The 22,319-nt window shown below is 34.6% G+C and overlaps 1 protein-coding gene across 2 annotated transcripts; it reads right to left on the bottom strand.

Moving 5' to 3' along the window:
• Positions 17,545–20,777, bottom strand: LOC18609188 (LEAF RUST 10 DISEASE-RESISTANCE LOCUS RECEPTOR-LIKE PROTEIN KINASE-like 2.1). Of its 2 annotated transcripts, XM_018116110.1 has the most exons (3): positions 19,862–20,777; positions 19,060–19,095; positions 17,545–18,835 (listed from the first exon to the last, which is right to left on the bottom strand). In XM_018116110.1, exons 1-3 carry the CDS (start codon positions 20,601–20,603, stop codon positions 17,727–17,729), a joined length of 1,887 nt encoding a protein of 628 aa, XP_017971599.1. In that variant the 5' UTR covers positions 20,604–20,777; the 3' UTR covers positions 17,545–17,726. The 2 variants fall into 2 exon arrangements, with proteins under 2 accessions (XP_017971599.1, XP_017971600.1); XM_018116111.1 differs by lacking the exon at positions 19,060–19,095.

Below are 22,319 nucleotides of genomic sequence, written 5' to 3'. Positions count from 1 at the left end.
GTAAGACTTTTCAAGGGTTTTAAAGTGAGAGAGTGAAAGAGCACAAAGGTTCTATGAAAAGGTGCACAAAAGCATAAAAATTAAAGCTAAAGAGAGAGAGTTATGGAAGTTGCAAAGCAAGTTTCCATGGAGGATAAAAGGAACGTGAAATGGGAGGAAGAAGAAAAAGGAGAAGCTGCTGGAGCTCAGATATTTATGCTTTAAGTTAATCCAAATTTCCACCAAAATTACCAAAATGCCCTTAACATGGTGGCTTTGTTTTCCTCCCATTCTTTGTGCAACCTTTTTGATCTTTGACACTGAAACAAAGTCCATAATAGTCTAAAGGTACTCGGGTTCACAAAACTTAAAAATTTAGGCTCGAAATGCAAAATGACCATTTTGCCCCTACCATGGAAATTATCATTATTTTTATCTTCCTTACTTATTTACCATCATAAACATCATTCATTCATTCCTTAGACCTATTTAGACCTTAATAGCATCAAAAAGACCCACTCGTAGGAGCTCACCAAGAAAAATTATGAAATTACCCTTGGTCCGCATTATTGCGTCTACTTCTAGTTATGTGCATATAGAGATCGAGGTTTCATAGGTTCACTTCTGAATTACCCTTTTAACTCAGTGGTGAACCTCAATTAGCATCCGTAAACTTTATTAGCTATTGTATCAAAATACGAGGTACTATAGTTTTAATAATGAATGTCTTTCATAAAATGGTCAGAGAAAAACAAGTTGAAAAAGAGACAGTAAAGGACAAAGATCAGAAGTTAGCATCTGCAAGGGCTTCTCCTGAGTCAGTTCACATTGCCAGAGAAAGTGGACCTATTGATACAAAACAAGGGCAAGCAGTTACTTCCACCAAAGCTAAATTCAAACCTACTAGTAAAGGAATGAAGACGATGGCAATAAACATAAAATTCCTCAAAAGAAGAAAGTCTTCAAGAATAGCTGAGAAAGCCAAACCCTCAGTCTAGTCTTCTACTTAAGATCCACTCTAAATTTCAAACAAATCTTCCCCCGACTCATCATCATAAAGATCATCACCTGTGCCATCTCCTGAACCCCTTAATGTCCATCTTGGCACTGATGAGTCTACCCCTTTTTACTCTTCTCAAACTAGTTGACCACCCCTAATTTTTGTTGATGACAAAAAAAAGAGAAATAAGATAGAAAGCTTAGGGGAGATAGAAAGTAGAAGAATTTTAGGGATAAAGTAAAAGTGATTTAGGAGTAATTTAGGAATCTAAATCTGACTCTGATGATATTAGGCTGTTTATGTTATTTTGTGTACTGATGGTTGAAAGCTGGATGCTGATAACTTGTTGATAACTTATTTTTATGGTTGTTCTATTGAATTGTGAATGGAAACTGTTTTAAAATGAAAATGGATGTTGCTTATGCTTTTATGATATATGAATCTTTGATGGACGGCTAATGGCATTTATTTTTGGAATGGATATGGTTTGTTGAAAATATGCTGATGACAGTGAATGATATTTCTGTCACTTATAGTTGATTGTTTTGTAAGGCTGTATAAAAATATTCTGTCAAATGGTTGAATTTATACCTGTCATTTTCTTTAAGAGATGGATAAAAACTTACTGAAGTGAATAATAAAATCATGCATACATTAAGGGGGAGCACACACTCATGGGGAGAAAATCCTCATTTTGTGCAGAACAAAAAGGAACTAATAGACACTTTGCTGGTAATCAAGGAATGTTTTGTCATTAAAAAAAGAGGAGATTGTTGGCTCTATTAATGTTTGATGATAATACAACATTCCTACTCATTTATGTCTAACTATGTTACTTGAGTGTATATGATGAAAAATGTATGCCAATAACAAATTAATCACTAAAAAGCAAACATCAAATCTCATAAGAATGAGGAGCTAAAATTGAGCCACAAAATAGAAGCCTCTTAGTTAGATAAAGAAGGGAGTTAGCCAACTAAAACTCAAGAATAAAGATGGCTGATTTAGAAACAGAGAGTACTTAATCAACTAAGAAGCATTATTGGTCGACTAAGAGCTTATTGCCAGAAATTGAGTTTAGAGACAGAGACGACTTAATCAATTAAGAAGCATTGTTAGTTGATTAAGAGCTTACTGCCAAAAATTGGGTTCAAAGACAAAGACGACTTAATCAACTAAGAAGTATTAATAGTCGACTAAGAGCTCACTGTCAGAAACTGGGTTCAAAAACAGAGACGACTTAGTCTACTAAGAAGTATAGTTAGTCGATTAAGAGCATTCTGTTTGAATATTTGAATTTGAATACTAGAAGATAGATTAATGGCTAGAACTACTATAAACTATTTCTCAATGGTCAAAAATTGTCAAACATCCATCAGAGTTGATTTCCAAGTATATAAGGCACTCCCAACGGCTAAGAAGCAGATCCAAGGCTTCCAAAAATCAAAAATAGCTCAAAAACAGTGAGAAATTCTCTGCATACTTTCTGTATTTCACTCCAATCCTTGTAATAGAATTGAGCACTTCACTTTGTACCATTCAGATCAGGTTATTGATCATAGGTACTTCTTCATTTCTACTCTTCTTGGTTACTTAGAGTGTACGAGACACTTTAAGGGGACTAATCAAGCTTGGGTTAGCTTGATTGAGTGCATAGGTTTTAACTCAGCCTAGAAAAGTTAGTTTTAGGTTTTGGTTGATCTCGAAAAAAAATCATTGTTAAAGGTTGTGGTTAAGCTTGTGAAAAGCCATTGTAAAAGCTTAGTGGGAGCTTGGGAATTTCACCATTTATAGTGATTTAGTTTGGAAAATCCTTGGTTGAACAATCAAGGTAATGGATGTAGGTCTTTGACCAAACCATTATAAATCTTTGTGTAGTGTCTCCTCTATTTTATTTTTCATTTCATTCTTTCTTGAATCATTCCTTCATCTTGCATCAAATTTCTCATCATTGACCTTTAATTTGCCCCAATTTGAAATCAAGTTTAGTAAGAATCAAAAGGTGTTATTCACCCCCCTCTAGCACATTTATTTGGGACCAACAATTGCATTGTCAAGTACAAAATTAAGATTCCTCTTTGCAAGTGATGGATTTTTCCACCATTCACTTTAGGTGAAGAAGTCGATGTAGAATCTAATGTTGTCTCAGTCCTTGAAGTGGGAAAAGAAGATTGGGGACAACTATTGATTAAATACCTACAGCATGGGAAGGTTCCTAATGAGCTAAGGCACAAAACAAAAATAAAACTTCGAGGTCTTAAATTTATTTATTTCAAGGGTACATTTTGTTGACGTTTTTTCGATGGAGTCTTTCTTCATTGTTTAAAAGATGAAAAAGCATACAAAGCTTTGCAAAAAACTCACTTAGGAATTTGTGGGGTGCATCAATCTGGAGCCAAGTTGCATTTCCAAATCAAAAGAATAGGGTACTCTTAGCCAACAATTGTGAAGGATAGCATGGACTATGCTAAAAGATGTCACGCATGTCAATTTCATGCTAATTTCATTCATCAACCCCCTGAACCACTCCACCCAACAGTTATATCATGGCCATTTGATACTTAGGGACTCGACTTGGTTAGACCATTACTTAAAAGTTCAATGAGGCATCTCTACGTACTTATAGCCATAGATTACTTTTCAAAGTATGTAAAGGTAGCATCTTATCAAGAAGTAAAGAAAAGAACGATTGTTACTTTCATTAGAACAAACATCATTTATTGTTATAACATGCCATAATGCATCATAATAGATAATTAAAAATAGTTCGCGATGGAGAAATTATGTGCACAGTTTAACTTCAAGCAAAATAATTCTTCCTTGTACCACGCATCAAAAAATGGTTTAATAAACGCTTTCAACAAGACTTTAAGCAATCTTCTCAAGAAAGTTGCTAATAGCACAAAACAAGATTGGCCAGAGGAAATAAAGGAAGTTCTATGGGCTTATCATATGACATTTTGTACACCTACTCAAGCTACTCCATACTTGCTTATTTATGGTGTAGAAGCTGTTCTCCCACTAGAGCGTCAAATTCCATCATTGAGAATTGCCATTCAAGAAGGTATTTCAAACAATGATACTGTTCACCTATGCCTTAAAGAACTTGAAGCATTGGATGAAAAAAGGTTGGAAGCACAATAACGCTTGGAATGTTACCAAGCTTGATTGTCCAAAGCTTTCAACAAGAAACTTAAACTATGATCATTCGAAGTGCGAGACTTAGTTCTTGCTATGAGAAGACCCATAAACACTACACATCGTATGGGTAACAAGTTTCTCTCAAAATGGGATGGACCATATGTTGTTGAAGAAGTGTACACTAATGGAACGTATAAGATTATGGATCAAAATAGAGTAAGAGTTTACCTAATCAATGGCAAATTCTTAAAGTGTTACTATGCTTGAAGATTAGATGCTCCTTGACAAGAGCTTAAACTACACACAAAAAAATGACCTGTTAAGTTGAAAATCCTTAACATGATGACTTAGGCAAAAGTTAAAGGAAAAAAAAAACTGCATTATGACTTGATCCTCCTTCACATTATGAGGTAAGTAGGTAGCTTGGTTCCATTGCCAAGTTCAGTCATAGCAAAAAAGTAATAATCTCTTGCATTATACATGGCTCAAATTCTTTACGATGTTGAAAACACCAAGACAAAACATCAAATAATAAATCAAGTTTGTATTTCTCTCTGAGTTATGTGGTTCAATTAATTAAATTGCAAGTGAAACAAATTATAATCACAAGTTGAATTGTTTTGAGGATCAATTGATGTCCAAGAAAATTTTTGGAACACAAAGTATCTTGAAGGTTTCATAAGATTATCTTTAAAATTTCTTCACAAGAAAAGCAATAAGAAATTAATGATTTTAATTGCTAATTCGAAATGCATTAAAGTGTGAAAGAAAATTTTGAAGGTCTAAATCCTAAAACCAAAAAAAAAAAATGAAAAGCAAGAGCTACATCAATAAGGAAGCAATCAAATCAAGGCGTCCACTTGAAATTCTTTAACTCTTCTCAAGAAGATTCTAGCATATTTTGCAACAATTTTAAGGACTTAACTTTGCTTTTACTCAAAATAGGAGAAGACTTGACTAAAGCTATCTCTTCATTAATATAGGAAAAATTAGTTTTCTTTTTTTGCACCTTTTCCCTTTTCTCTTTAAGAGAAGATTAAATCTCATCCTTCTTGCGACAGAAAGCATTCAATTCCTTTTCAAGATTTATCAAGTCATCAACATGCCCAACTAATTTGGTCAGATTCTTGAACCTTCTTAGTTTGATCTTTTGCAAACATGCTACTATAGGATGGTTTAAGGTCAATAAATTTACAAACTTGTCCAAAGTATTCTTCAACTATGTTCTTCAATGAGGATGAATCAACAATCTCGTGTGGGAAGAAACAACCTCTTCTTCATATCTTCATTCTTGGAGAAAATGAAAAGATTTTCGTGGTCCTTCAAGTATACCATAATGATTCTAAATTGTGTGCTATTATAAAGAACACTCTTGAAAAATAACAAATCTTATGCTATTATAAAGAGCACTCCAAAAGATTGACAAGTGCTATTATAAAAAGCACCCTCAAAGGATTGACAAGTGCCATTATAAAGAGCACTTCTCAAATTGCTACCAATTTCTTCCACTTCAATTTGAGCTTGTCTTGATTATAGACTAATACATTTGAATTTTAACTTAAAAAAAAAGATTAAACGTAAGAAAATTATAATAGTCAAAAGAAAAAAAAGACAAATATGAAATAAGTGGATGAAGTATAAAAACACAAATGTAAGATTGGTGGAAGTCTTTGATGTGGCAGGAGGTTGATTGAAGATCCTCTGCTAAATTCTCTTGATCTAGTTAAAGGTATTAAAAGTACTCATGAGCGAAAGCTTAAAAAGATAAAAAAAAAAAAAAGATGATTGGTCATGATAGCCATGCTTGACATCTTTGTGCAAGCTTATGCAACTCATGTAAGTTCAGTTGATAACCTTGTAGAGTACCTTTTCGAACACATGGCAGAAAACTATATTGTTCAACTTCCAACCCTTGCCAACTTAAATTCTTTAATATGAAAAAAGTGGGCTTTTCACCTTTGGCTTTGCCATTGGTGTTTGAAGGATGGAACATAAATTACTATATTTACTTATTCTTTCTTCATGCATGGATCTTTTGATTTAATTTAAAGCTTGTAACGTGGTAAGATACAATGGGACCTTGCATAATTTTTAGCATGCCAATTGTAATGTGGCAAGAATAAATTATCCAAGGCTTGGCTTTATGTTGAATCTTTAGCTAGTAACGTGGCATGTACTTCTTGAAGGTGGCAAGAATGGGATGAACAAGGTGGCAAGATAACTAAGGATAAGGATAAAAAGATTAGTTGAATTACTTGAGGCAGAAGGGAAAAAAAATGGGAGGTATACCTTGAAGAATTTTCTGCTAGCTTAGTGAAAATTTGCAATTCTTAAATTGGTTTTAATGTACAAAAAATTGGTAAGAGAGTTCTCTTTTTATAGAGTAGAAAGAGAGAGTCCTAATTGATTAAAGGATGTAATACCAATTGCAATATACCTCTTCAAAGATTATAGTTTTATTGCAATATACTTCTTCAAACAATTTTATTGCAATATACTTCTTCAAAGATTATAGTTTTATTGTAATATACTTCTTCAAATAGTTTTATTGCAATACACATCCCCCAATATCATAATTTTCTTACTTATGGGTAAGTATAATTCAAGTTTAACTTAGATTGCAAGCATACCAAGACATATTAGAATTCTAAGAAATCATAGGAAGTTTTTTTTTTAAAATTTCAAGCTTGTCTACTTGCTACATTCAAAATCATATGTGAATAAGTCTTGAGCGGACATTTGTAGAGAGGAAAATATTATCATCTAATTATGTGCTGCCACATGGACTTGATGATGTTATAATCACATAATTAATTATAAATTAATTAATTTATTGGTTGGATTATTTCAAATACACATAGTTGAACCAACTCACCTACATGTCATATATTTATTCCTTGAGGTAATTTAAAGATAATATTCATATTTTTGACCAATTGAAATTTAATTATTGGTCATTTAATTTATCTATAATAATTTTGATATTTTAGAGATAAAAATCAAATTTGATATTTAATTTATCTCTAAATAAATTAAAAGATAAAACTCACATTCATCCAATCAAAATTTAAGGACTCAAAGTCTAGCAAATCAAAAGACTTTTAATGAGTTATAATGATTTATCTCTAATTAAATTAAAATAATTTAGAGATAATTCAAAAAGACTACATCCTCATCAATGTCTCTCATCTAGCACTATAAATATGGGCTCCTCCAAGCCATTTATAATGATTGAGAGACACTCGAAGATTAAGAGCTGATAATTCTATGAGACAGAGGTGTTTAGGATTAACTGTGATAGTAACTTAGCTTAGTTCTTGTTGTAATGTATAAAAATTAGTAGGTTTTATTTAAATTATTTTAAATTAGTTAATTTAGGTGAGTTAATATAATTTTAATTAAATTTATGCTTAATTTAGTGTTAATGTGATTAAGATAGGTTGTTGTTGATTTATTCGTGCTTTTGTAGGTGTTTAATAAAGGAAGAATTTTAATGGAAAAAGGAAAGTAATTTCAAGGTGCAGATTTTCATTACACATGTTCCGTATTTTGATCATAACTCTCTTTATAGAACTCTAAATGAGACGATTCTTAGACCATTGAAAAGTTAAGTGAAAAATATACAACTTTCATACTTATCACTTCACCTATTTTAGCCTAAAAGATGGTAAAAAATCATGCCAAAGTTAAAGCATTGTAGCAGTCTTAGAGCAATTACGATTTCTACTAATTAATGGGTTGAGGCCGCATGTCATGAGCCAACCTTGTCTTGGACTATGACAAGATAGAGTTGTCTAAAAGATTGAGTCTTTTGTACTTGTGAGGGAAATGTCCCATTTTCAAACATTGTTCTAGGTCGTGGTGACATCTCTAAAAACACTTATTAAGTCTTTAAGGGGAAAGAGCTTTTAGAAAAAGAATGTCCTCATTTCAAGCATTGTAATGGCTATTGGTAGAATACTTGTAAACTCTTTATAAGGGGTGAGCAGTCGATGAATTGTTGGGTTATCTCATTGGTAAAGGTATGTTTGTAGCGAATCATTTAAGGTTGCCCCTATGGCCCAACGATGGCGTGTCTTGGTCCATTTGTACTTATTTTCATATTAATATAACATTTTCCCTTATTTGGTCTCAATGGTTGCATATATGGCATTCGGTATGCCCTATGATTTTGATGTACATTGCCTTAGTCTAATTTGTTGCTATTGTTGATGTTTGATTAGACATAAACGAGTTATTGGCTGGCTTGCGTGGAAGTGTTCACTCAAGCGTCACATGGATTATCGCATATTTAAGCGAAGTTACGTAATTCGTGACAATTGGTATCAAAGCACGGGTGAGACGTGCTAACCTAAAGAGTAAACATGGTGACCACGTGGAGTTCACCAGAGGATTGATGAGTTAGAGGCCCCAGTGGCCATAGTAAATTTTCAAACAGTCCTGCGTGAGTGAATAGATGAAATTGAGATTGTCCAGCGAAAGCTGTCTGAGATGATTAATACCCTGAGTGATGAAACCAGGGATGCGTTGAGCATTTTCCAAGGCAAGATCAGAGAGTTAAAAGCTTAAGTAAATCTTTTGGCTATGGTTGTAGGTAATGTCAGTGCAAACTCAAGAGATCAAGATAAAAGAGCCAAAGTGCCAGAGCCCAAGCGATATAAAGGGGTCAGAGATGCTAAGGAGTTGAAGAACTTCCTTTTTTATATAGAGCAGTATTTTCGAGTTGTGCACACAAAGTCAAATGAGGACAAAGTGGCGATGGCTTCAATGTATCTTATTGGGGATGCAAAGTTATGGTGGCATTTCAAATTCATTGATGGTGAGTGACACATCAACACTTGGTGTACCTCAAGCAAGATTTGAAGAACTAGTTTTTCCCTGAAAATGTTGAGTATATGGCGCGAGAAAAGTTCTGGGAGTTGTCACAAACGAAATCAATATGGGAGTTTATGAGGAACTTCTCTACTTTAATGCTACATATCAGAGATATGACCAAAAAAGATAAACTATTATATTTCTTCAAGGATCTAAAACCATGGGTGAGGATATAGTTACAATTATAAAAGGTACAATATGTGACTTCGGTGATGGTGGTTGTCGAGCACCTTACTGATTATAGTGAAAACTCTAACAAAAGAGAAGACCTTCCATCCAGGACCAATAGCTCTAACTCAAATATTGGGGTAAAATTTTCAAGAGTTAGCAGACCCTCGAGTGGGGGAAGCGATAGCAGACCACCTGCTAGAGACTCACCCCAACCAAGAACAAATGAGTCATGGAACTTCAAGCCACAACTTCTAATATCTTATTTCCTATGCAAAGAACCACATCAAGTAGCTGCTTGTCCTCACTGAGTAGCTCTCAGTGCGATATGCACTGCTAATAATGAGACACCATCACTCCACACCATAGTTGAAGAAATAGAGGAAGAGCTAGCATGAATGGGTTCCATTCATTTCCTTAGCACCTTACAAGCGTAATTAGAAAAGATGAAAAAGGAGCCTTAACGAGGTTTAATGTATGTAAAGGTGTTATTGAATGAGAAAAGAACTAAAGCCATGCTTGACACGAGGGCCTCAGACACCTTCATCACCTCGGGAGAGGCAAAAAGATACGGTCTTAAAGTTGAGAAAGACTTTAGGCAAATGAAAGTAGTTAACTTGCCAACTTCAACTATTATGGGGAACTCCAAAGATGTAAAGGATAAGATTGGCTCTTGGGAAGGGAAGGTATACATGACTGTAGCCACTATAAATGACTTTGATTTTATCTTAGGCTTGGATTTTATGACGAAAGCATAAGCCATTTCTTTCCTTGTTGCAAGTTGTCTAATATTTTTTGGAGAACAACCATGTGTGATACCTGCTACAATTCTACCTAAGAGTGAGATGAAGGGGATCAAGAAAGGTGAGCCCTTTTACGTGACCATGCCCATCTAAAAAGGTGAAGATAACACGAATCCAATACCTAAATAAGTGAAACTCGTTTTGAAAGAATTTCAATATATAATGCCAGAACAACTACTCAGGGTCCTACCACCTCGACGAGCTATCAATCACGAGAGAGAATTACTCCCAAAATTCAAGTCGCTTGCAAAAGAGCCATACAAGATGGCTCCCCCAGAGTTAGTAGAGCTAAGAAAACAATTAAACAAGCTAATTCAAGTTGAATTTATTTGACCATCAAAGGCACTTTTTTTGGGCCTTAATACTCTTTCAGAAAAAAAAAATATGAGAGTTTACGATTGTGTGTGGATTATTAGGCTCTAAACAAAGTCACAATTAAGAATAAATATCCTATTCCTCTTATAGCAAATCTTTTGGACCAACTGAGTTGTGCAAAATACTTCTCCAAGTTAGATTTAAGATTAGGATACCATTAAGTAAGAGTGGCTGAGGGAGATGAACCAAAAACTACCTGCGTAATGTGATATGGAGCATTTGAATTTCCCGTTATGCCTTTTGGACTAACCAATGCTCATGCTACCTTTTGCACATTGATGAATCAAGTGTTCCATGATTATCTATACAAATTCGTGGTAATCTACTTGGACGATATCGTGGTGTTCAAGTCAACTTTAAAGAAGCATCAACAACATTTGTGGCAGGTCTTCCAAAGGTTACGTGACAACAAATTATATGTGAAAATAGAGAAATGTGTATTCACATAAACCCGAACTCAGTTCCTTGGTCACCTAATTGAACAATGGCATATCCAGATGGATATGTAGAAGGTGGAGGCTATCAAAGAGTAGGCCACCCCTAAGAATACAACTAAGCTTCGTTCATTCTTAAGTCTACCCAATTATTATCAGAGATTTATGGAAGAATATTGAAAAAGGACAATAGTACTAGCAAAATTGTTGAAAAAAGGACTGAAGTGGAGTTGGATGCCACAGTGCCAATTTTACAAAGCCTGTTATAGGTACAGATATTGCAAAGATGTGATGATAATGGATCATATTTTATCATTCTTCGATATTGCAAAGCCTTTCTAGGTACAGATGGATACATCAGACTTTGCCCTTGAAGGAGTGTTGTTACAAGAAAGACACCTGATTGCGTTTGAAAGTAAAAAGTTGAATGAACTAAGAAGAGATACACAACATAGGAGAAAGAACTATTAGTAGTGATTCACTGTTTAGGGGCTTGGTAACACTACTTGCTAAGGTCACAATTTGTGGTTAAGACCGACAACACAACCGTAAGTCACTTCCTCACACAGCCAAAACTTATGGCCAAGCAAATGAGATGGAAAAAGTTCCTAGTCAAGTTTAATTTCTCCTTCGAACATAAAGCTAGAAAGGCAAATCGTGTGGCAGACACCCTCAACAAGAAAGTCAAATTCGCAGGTCTGAGGGTGATCGCACCAATAACGGCCAGCAAAGTGACCGTAGATATCCATAATCGTATTAAGGAAAACTTGCACTAAGATCCCCAAGCAATGGCCATTATGAAGTTGATGGAGAGTGGAAAATCGAAATACTTTTAGGCAGAAAATAGATTTTAACTAACGAAAACGCCACGTATATTTGTTCCAAGAATAGGGGAGCTTAGGTAAAAATTAATGCTGGAATGTCACAACACTCCTTGGGCAGGACATTTAGGTTGGCAGCGAACCATTACACTACTAAAACAAGGTTACTATTGGCCTCATATACGGTAGGATGTGACGGATTATATGAAAACGTGTGTCATTTGCTCACAGGACAAAGTAGACAGACAAAGATTTGTGGGAATCCTCGAACCTTTACTAGTATCGACCAAACCTTAGGAAAGTATTTTTATGGACTTTATAGTAAGACTTCCTAAAATGGGAGATATGACAGTGATCTTGGTAGTGGTGGATTATTTCTCCAAGTATGCGACGTTTATTCTAGTGCAGAAGTTTGGCTTTGTAAAAAAAAAACTTGTTCGGTTTTTAAAAATGTGGTTAAAATTAGAGTGCTCTTAAGAACATTATCAACCACAGGGATCCAAGATTTACTGACTTTTTCTGGAAAGAGCTTTTCAAGCTTTTGGGATCAAAACTCAACATATATTCCAATTATCACCCGCTAACAGATGGTCAGACAAATGCTTCAATGGGTTGTTAGAAGAGTACCTGCAACACTTTGTACAAGCGAATCAAAAAAATTGGCCCAACTTACTAGATATGGCTAAACTATATTTCAATTCACAAAAGAGCTCAGCCACTAATAAAAACCCTTTTGAGGCAGTCACCGAACAACAACCTAGACTTCCCTATATCTCAATGGAATCATATAGCGGGAAGAGTCCCTGGGCATACAACTTTGCTAAAGAGTGGAGACAAAACACTAAAATCACCAGAGACTATTTAGAGAAAACCTCCAACAACATGAAGAAGTAGGAAGATAAAGGTAAAAGGGAGTAACACATTAAAGTGGGAAACGTGGTGGTGGTAAAGTTGGTACCTGAACAACTTCGATTCCTAAAGATAAGAGATCGAAGACTACTACAAAAGTATAAAGGTTCAGTACCTGTTATAGCTAAGATGGGGAAGACTTGCTACAAGATTGATCCTCCCATGTGGATGAAGGTACACTTCGTGTTTCACGTCAACAACCTATAGCTGTTTCATGCAGATCTAGCAAATGCAAGTATGAGTTAAGCCATAAAAGCCGCCATCAGCACCAAGCCACTATCACAAAGCCTAGTGGAGGAGATTTTGGCAAGAAAGATGATGATAATCAACCGATGACCAATACAGGAGTACTTGGTGAGATAGGAAGGTTTAGGGCCAAATGAGATCATCTGTGAGAAGCAAGTTGATATCTGCACCTTTCAGTAGAAGATTAAAGAATTCCAAGCTAACCAATCAATGAAGACATCGACAGATTGAGTGGGGGAGGATGTCATGAGCCAACCTTGTCTCGGACTGTAACAAGTTAGAGTTGTTTAAGAGATTGAGCCTTTTGTACTTGTGAGGGAAATGTTCCCTTTTCAAACATTGTAATGGCTCATCGTAACATTTCTAAAAATACTTGTTATGTCTTTAGGGGGAAAGACCCTTTAAGAAAGGAATGCCTCATTTCAAACATTATAATGGTTATTGGTAGAATACATGTAAAATTTCGTTAACTGTTTATAGACGGTGAGCAGTCGATGGATTGTTGGGCTGCCTCACTAGTAAAGATATGTTTGTAGCAAATCATCTAAGGCTGCCTCCATGGCCTGACGATGATGTGTCTTGGTCCCTTTGTACTCATTTTCATATTAATAAAACATTTTTTCTTATTTGGTCTCAGTGGTTACCTATATGGCATTTGGTATGCCTTATGATTTCGATGTGCGTTGCCTTAGTCTAATTTGTTGTTATTGTTGATGTTTGATCAAATATAAATGAGTTATTGGTTGGCTTGTGTGGAAGCGTTTAATCAAGTGTTGCAACAAACTATCATATAATTAAGCGAAGGAGAGTAGTTCATGACACCGCGACCCACGTAGTCTGATGAGTAAATCCTAGTTAAAATTGACTTCTTTCTTCACTTAACTTAGGCTAACTTCAAAGCTCTATAAAAATAACCTTTCAAAAGACCTTTTTTTTAAAAAAAAAATGAAACACCAGATTGACAACTAAGAATCAAGTCGCAAAGTCATTGAAGCTAAGAAGAATTTGAAGGATTCAAAAAGATTTGGAAGATCAAGATTATAAATTCTTGGGTTCTATCATCCTTTGTTATTCTCTTATTTTTTTTCTTAGTTTGACTTGAATGTTTAAACTTAATTTGATGATGACATATGATTTGATGATGACGTGTGATTTGATGAGAAACTAAATTATTAATCTAAGATTATGATTGAACTCAATACCTAGTCTAATTTATTTATCTCTCTTTTACTTATGTTTGATGGATTTAATTTGTTTATTTTATTCAGTTCTTAATGCTTCTAATTCCTTGATCACCAATTAGATTGAATTGGAAACCTAGGTTAAACTTTGATGAAGGAGATTTAGGGAGACCTTGAATAGAATAACGTATGATCAAATACACTTAGTTGATTAGGTGATTTGATTGCATATAGGGTAAACATACACCTATAAGCCATACGTAGCCAGTATTAGAGCACGAACTTAATGAATTAGTCTTTAATTTAATTTGCATAGACATATAATAAATTAATTGGGAGAGATATTTTTATAGGAAACTTGACAGAGACTTATAAATAATTTAAGACTCTAGGTTAGCAACTTAATCCATTAAGTTAAGTTAAGAGAGAGAGAGAGACAATAATCAAATGAAGTATTGAAAAACATCATAATCTTAGGTCTAAAAGTAAATCAAGTTTAGAAAAGCAATTTTGATGAGTAAATTTAGAGTAGTTTTAGTTTTTAAGTTTTGCTTTTTAATTCAATTTTTAATATTTGGATAAAAATAGGGTATGTAATTTTAGTAATTAATAGTAAAAATTAATCCAATTTCTTATGGGACTGGCACTTTACTTATCATTATATTATTTTTACGATACGTATACTTGCAAATGAGTAATAAATTGAACAACAAGAGCATTTCGAAGCTCGAAAAGAGTAGAAGGTTTCTTAAGTTAAGATATCAAGTGGCAGCAAAGTTCACAATTGTGAGACCTTGACCTTTATAGACTCATAGATAGAAGTACACTCGATAGCACTAATCAGGGGTAAATTCGTCATTTACTTAGTAAGCCCCTAAAAGTAAGTTTTAAACAATATTAAGGCTTAAGTAGGCCTAAGGCGTAAATGAATGATGAAAATATGGGTAAAATGACAAGGAAATAAAAATTTTGATGATTTTCATGGTAGGGGCAAAATGGTTATTTTTCACCTCGAGTTAGAATTTTTAATAAATGGTCATTTCTAGACCATTATGGACCTTGTCCTAGTGTTAAAGAAGTAAAAAGATTGCATAAAAGGTTGGAGGAGAACAAGCTAATTTGTGGAGGGGCATTTTGGTAATTTAAGTAGAGTGGATAAGCATAGGCTATAAATATCTCTTCCTTCCAGTAGCTTCTACATTCTCCAACAACTTTTCTCCTTCTTCTTTTTCCATCTCACGTTGCTTCCATCCTCCATGGAAGCTTGGTATGAAATTTTCATAATTTTCTCTCTCTAGCTCTAATTTTCATACTTTTGTGCTCTTTTGACTAGAACCCTTGTGCCCTTTCACTTTCTCACTTTAAAACCCTTGAAAAATCTCACTTTCATACTTTCTCTCACTAGTTAGGTGTTTAGAGAGAGAAAGAGAAAGAAAGCCCTTATAATAGCTTGGGAATTGTTGGAAAGAATTTCAAGGTTACAAAGCTATTAAAGTGAGTAGTAAACTAAAGTTGATTTTAGTGTTGAGAATGATTAGTGTTTAGATTTGGGGGTGAATTGGTAGTTGGGGTTGTTCATTCATTTTAGAGTGATAAGGGTAATGAGAATAGATAGTCATTTAAATGGCCATTAAAGCTAGCTAAGAAAAAGCTTTTAGAATTTATAAGTGTGTGGCTTGAATTAATGGTAATGCTAATGTGATAATAGGTTCCAACGAAGCCCCATCACTCCATTTGGACAATTAGAGAAGTAGAGTCGACAAAAGGTTCAACAAGATACCAGTGAGTGAACTTGCATTTCAAAAATAGTTTTGGGAATGTGAATGATTTATTCAATCTCTCTTAAAAAGGGTTCCTTGGGAACAAGCCTTTGATAAATTGTCTCTATGTGTGACATGTGACTGTTATGGATTGTTGTATTACTACATTATGTTGATATATATATACATATATATATATATATAAATAATATTGTGTAATGATATTGACCCGGCTATGTGCGAGTAGGAGTGCACATAAGCCAATGCTGACCCGACTATGTGCGAGTGGGAGTGCACATAAGCCGATGCATAGAAGTTGATGATGATGGGAGGGTGTGCATGATGATTGATATATATATATATACATATATGGTATATGGTTGTAATGCAAAATGTGAGAATTTGACTGGTTGAATTTTGGGAATTTATATGTGTTTCATGTTGTTTTGTTAACACATCATGATGGCTTTTTCTTGAAGGGAATGGAATTTTTTTGCTGGTGCCCTGTTTCTCGCTGCAGCGAGAAACTCTCAAGTTTGGAGGGGTGGTGTTGGCCGAAATCTCGCTGTAGCGAGAATGTTACTGTAGCTTCTCGTTGCAGCGAGAAACTTTCTATTTTGAGACCAAAAATTTCACTGCAACGAGATTTATTTTCGCTGCAACAAAAAACTTTTTGTTTTGCTCCTCATTTGGTATAGTTGCTACCCTATTTTTCATTTCTTTAGTACCATAGTTGGGCATGGACTTCCAACATTAAGGAATAAATGAATTAAGTTTAAAATGAAGAGGTTTAGTGAGAAACCCTCGGTTAGTTGATAATTTAAATCAAGTGTCGCTGCAGCAAAAATTCATTCTCGCTGTAGCTACCCTTTCCGTTGCAGCGAGGACCCGTCGTTTATTTTGACCTGATTCGCATGAATGCTATTTAAGTTTTCACTCTCCAAACCCTTTGTTGAGCATGGATCTTTTTCATAAAGTGATTTACTCATGTGGGGTTTACATGAGGGGTTTAATAAGAACTAAAACAAATTGCATTGTTTTGAAAAATGAATGCATCATGATTTTGCTAAACATTCTTTGTGGTATGCTTGTTCCTTTCTTGTTCACTCACTGGGTTTATACTCACCGTTTTCAACTTCATGTTTTCCAATCACGAGGCAGTTGGTAACTAGGTCGAAGTGTCTTCGTATATTCGACCCTTGGTAGGTGTCTCGGCATTCAGTAGCTGTACATTCGTCCGAGTCTCTTCGCTGGAAGTCAAGTACTCTTTTGTTGTGTATAAACAAACTGATGTAAATTATTAAATTAAGTTTAGATAATATATGTACTCTTTGATTGGTATGCCACTATGAGATGGCAATGTTTAGTATTATTTTGATTTAAAGTTATAAAATGTGACTTAGCAACTTTTAATGGAATGATGAAAAGGTTATATTAATAAGCTTTCTTGGGCTTAGTGGACTACGTCCATTGGGCCCATGCACCGGTCATGGTCCGAAATTTGGGTCGTGACAGTGATCAAGCCATCAAGCAAGTATAGTATATAATGTATAGTTCGTAATCAAGATCAAGTCGTCAAGACCTTTAAAGCGAAGATCAAGCGAAATTCGTGATTAAGGTCAAGTTGTCAAGACTCTTGAAGACAAAGTGAATAAATTAATCAAAGGAATTCTAGAGATTATAACTCACACCAAATATTTGATATTTGTTTCATAATTTTTCAAGTCAAGAAATTTCAAGGAAAAATTTGTATGTACATTATATTTGCTTTGTTATGATAATTTTCCTTAAAGCTTTTAATTAGCGCGTATAAACTTTATCTGTGTCATCCATATATGCAAACACACTTTCATACAAGAAAGTAAGTATTACTTTAAAGCTCCAACATAGAAAGAGACAATGTCAAACTTACAAATACAAATCTAGCATTTCTATCAGATATGAGCAGGCACCCTATGTAATGAACTAAGAACAAACACTGCCAAAATTCCAAGAGGTATAAGCTATAACCAGGCTTAAATTGAATTAACAATGTCAGGCTATTAGTCTACTAGTGGAATTTGCATCTGGCGATGTTGGAGGTGACGACAAGAAAGGCTTGGGTGGGATGTTGAGGGAATCAATGTTCCCTTCCATCATTTCTACCACTCTACTCATTGGTGGGCGGTTTGATGGGTCGGTCTGTATGCACCACAAGCTCACTATTATCATCTTCCTTACTCTCTCTTGATCATCTCCATCTATAATACCCTGCAATCCTAGTTCTTCATCCAACTCTATACGATCATGGATCCAATGTGGAAAATATATCTCACTGGTGCGATCAACTTCGACATTAATGTTTTTTCTTCCACCAACCGTCTCTAAAATCATCATCCCATAACTATAGACATCAGACTTGTGAGACACCCGTCCAAAGTTCCTGGAAAATACTTCAGGAGCAATATATCCGGCAGTTCCTCTCGCGCCAGTCATCGAAATAGCGCTTTCTTTTTCGGGACACAATTTAGCAAGGCCGAAATCAGATATCTTTGGACAGAAGTCAGCATCAAGGAGAATGTTGTGAGGCTTGATGTCAAAATGCAGAATACGTGTCTTACAACCACGATGCAAATATTGTAACCCTCTGGCTATGCCAACTGCAATTTGGTACAAGGTTTCCCACTCTAATTGACGATGGCCTGCCTTCTCTTGAAATATGAACTTCTCGAGTGATCCATTTGGCACAAACTCATAGATGAGAGCCCTCCGGCGACCCTCAAAACAGAAGCCTAAAAGAGTGACTACGTTCACATGGGAAGTTCTGCTAATGCTTGCCACCTCATTCATAAATTCTTCCCCATTCCTTTGTGATTTTTTCAAAATCTTGACTGCTACATGTCGTCCATCAAGTAGCTTCCCTCTGTAAACGTCGCCATAGCCTCCTTGACCTAATTTATATTGGAATGAGTTGGTTATCTTCTTGATGTCCGAATGTCTGTACCTTTTTGGAGCTAGGAACACGTTGTCCTTTAGGAAGGCTTCAATCTTCTTATCTGCTTCTGTTTTGGTCTTCCGATTAAACATGCTATCCTCTGATGAGAATTTTTTTATAAAGCAGAAGGCCAGAATAATCAACACTACAATTCCAGCAATTGAAGAAGCTGCATTGAAAGACAGGGTTTATTCATAAACTTCTCAGTCAAATTCTTTCAAAATGTTACATTGATAAAATTTGAATGTCATTTTAATGAGATCAAAATTGAACTTTTAGATATGCTCATTGAAGCAATTTAGTTATTGTTAATAAGAGTGAAAAGTGTAATCTAATTAGCGATTATTCAACAAAACAAGTTAAATCGCTTGATGACTCTGCTGTGTACATTACCTGCTGCAACTTTTATGGTAAAACCAGTAGAATTTCCTGCAACATGAACAACGAAATACAAATGAATACCCTGTTAAAAATTCTCTGGACTGGGTTTTTTTCTATCAACACTGATTGTTGTAGACGGTAGAATGATGGAATTTCAACGGGTGAATTTTTTTGAGAAATTGAAATATATTCTTAATAACTTCTACCGGTTATAACCCAGGTAATTTTGATTCAGTCCATTAGATACGGAGTGCATGACCAAAATCTTAATTTAAAGATCTTCTCTGTTCATCACCCCATCTCTACTTTTTTTGTTTTTTTTGAAAAGCGGAATTTATTCATCCATTGCCACAGAAGCCTAAACCAAAGACTTTGATGGCATCGGGAACCTGGTGGGGGAACCTTGGCTTTACGATTACAAAATCTCTGCACAAAAGGCTATAAAAAGCAAGGATCAATCCTAAAGTCAGACATAGGTGAACTGATCCTTCACAGAACAAAAGTCTAACCTAAAACGGTAAATCCAAGAACATCACATCTTTTTGCAGCAAACAAACCTAGAACAAGCAGAAAAGCTAAAACCCCTGCCGAAATCATACCAAATTTCTCAATCTCTTTTCAAAATCCCCTAATTTTAAAAACTTCTCTGATGTTTTTGAACTTTTCAACATATGTAGATTCATGATAAATCCCCGCCAGGAACAATTAAGTTGATAAATCAAGCTTTCTCCTAGTTTTATCCTACTTGGTTGTATATATTGAGATTTCAAAGTTCTTTTTTTCTTTTTCCTTCTAGATCTTGAAAAGAACATACCAGGAGTACAATGCCATGCGTGAGGCCTATCTGGGCAAAAGCACTTGAAATGGTAGGTACTATAATCAAATCCACACTTGCCCCCGCTCGCCTCACAAATGCTACAGTCGCTCGCTATCCACTTCAGCACAAACCCTCGGTTCAGCATACTTTCAACACCTTGCTCTCCTTCATAAAAAGCCACAGGCGCCAGCACCGTTTTATTACAATACTTTGAAGCAAAATTCAGCTTAGGATCATTATTGAACAGTGCCAAAGTTGCATTAGTTTCATTTTCAGCAGAACAATTAACCTTGTGCTGTGAAAGTTCCCAGGTCGATGGCACGGTTAAGTTGCAATTGAAGAGCAAAAATATTTCTGCTTGGTTTGGGGCCAGAGAAAGCCAGTCTTCAGGAATGGATATGTTGGGGATTGAATGGCTGCAAACGGCATCTCTATCGAAAGCAACAGCTTTTGACACCTGAAAAGATTGGTTCTGATAAAAGATATCATGGATGATATAGTCGCCATCAGGCAAGCTAAGGATTGGGTCTGTGCTGTTTCTGCAGGAGATGTTGAATGCGGGATAACCACATCTACGTTCCTGGATGAAGAATGGGAACTTTATGTTATGCCTACCACAAGTACTTGGCTCGCTGCAGACTGTAAAGTTTTCATCTACCGCAAGAGATTTTCTTAGTACGAAGAAAAATATTAGAATATATATATTCATGAGCGAAAGGAAGGATAATTTGAAACGCATGAGAAAGTTATGAATCGTTGAACCAGAGAAGAAGAATCAGATGTCGAAGAACGAAAATAACCCAATCTGGCATCCGATTTCTGTCACGATGAACATGTCAGAACATTGAAGGAGACATATGATTCAAGGCTTATGGTTTGGTTTTGGATGAAATGGTAGGGAAGGTCCACTCAGCTGTAGTCATCAATATAGACGTCCAATTGCACAGTTAAGTCAACCGGTGCCCCACAAGGGAAGGGAAGTCCGCCCCTTCTTCATTGGTACAACATTATCTTAATTTCCACCCGCTCCATTTAGGAAGAATTGAAAAAGTCCCGCCACCCAACCAAAATTTTATACTATAGATTATAGAATGCTATAATAGTCGAAATTAATTAGTATTTATTTTAAAATAAAATCAAAAATTTAAATAATTTGATCCAAAAGAAACAAAAGAAAACATGATAATATATATGGAATGGAGAGATTGCAAGTAGATTAGAAAGGGGATGCTGTAGTAACCAAGGCCCCACATGTAAGGGCGGCTCAATAATATTTAAAACTAAATATTTAAATGAAATAAATTTTTTTTGTTGAAATTAAGAAAAAAATTAGCAACAAGGCCAGCATTGGTTACTTCCCTCCTTCAAACACCATGACACAAGGCGAAAGTTTTAAAAAGTTGGTTAAAAGTTGCAGTTGGCGACTGTTTAAATGCCAGAAATAACTTTGTCTTCCTCGTAAACCTCCACCAACACTACTCCAAGCTAAAGAGTCAAGAAGCTTATGGCTAAAAGGGAAGTGGAAGCTTAGATGCGTGGGTGAAGCAACAAAAAGGAGCCACACATGGCTCTTTTAAGTAGGACTGACTCAATAAATTTAAAAACTGTAAACGAAATATTCAAATAAAGTTTTTTGATTAAAATTAAGAAAATTATTAAAATTTTATTCTTATAACATTTTGGATACAAAATTTTTAATTAAATTTTTCTAATATTTTTTTTTCAATTGATAATATAGTCAATCTTTTTAATCTTTATTGAGAAATTATTGATCTTAAATAAAATTTTATTAATTTTAGTTTTGAAAAGTTTTTTTCTCCTGAAGCAACACTTACCGAAATTGTTAACATTATTTTAAAAGCAATATATGCATTTGGAAAAGAATCGAGTTTTCTTATATAATTAAGTATGTCAATTGAATTGTGTTCTTCCATTTATATAATTTCTTTTAAAATTTTTAACTTTGAAAATAAATCTAAACCATTAATATCAGAATATTTGTTGTATTTTAGGGAACATTCAAGATTAAGGCAATATTCTTTCATACTATTATCAACTAATGACTTCAACTTTTTACAGCTAAATAGAAAATCAAAAATATTTTCATATATTTTAAATTGTTTAAATCTACTTTGGAGTGAAAAAATTGCTTGATCTAATATATATAAAAAGTAATCAATTCTAAATAACTCTTCAAGAGATCTATTTATTTCATTATCAACATTCTCATCAAATTATTGTTTTCTACGAACGATACGTGTATCACAAAATTTAGATTCAATGTTTATTTTAGATGCAATATCTTTAGAAGAAATCATAACATATACAAATCCATCTTCTTTATATTTTTCAAAAAAATAAAAAGACCTTTTAATTGTTCTATAGCAACATCAATACACATCTTTTGATTGCAAATTTTTACTAACAGAGTTAACAACAAACAATATATCATACC

This window comes from Theobroma cacao, chromosome 2, assembly GCF_000208745.1.
Source record: "Theobroma cacao cultivar B97-61/B2 chromosome 2, Criollo_cocoa_genome_V2, whole genome shotgun sequence".
NCBI classification, from domain to species: Eukaryota; Viridiplantae; Streptophyta; class Magnoliopsida; order Malvales; family Malvaceae; genus Theobroma; species Theobroma cacao.
This window is presented reverse-complemented; position numbering and strand designations above follow the sequence as displayed.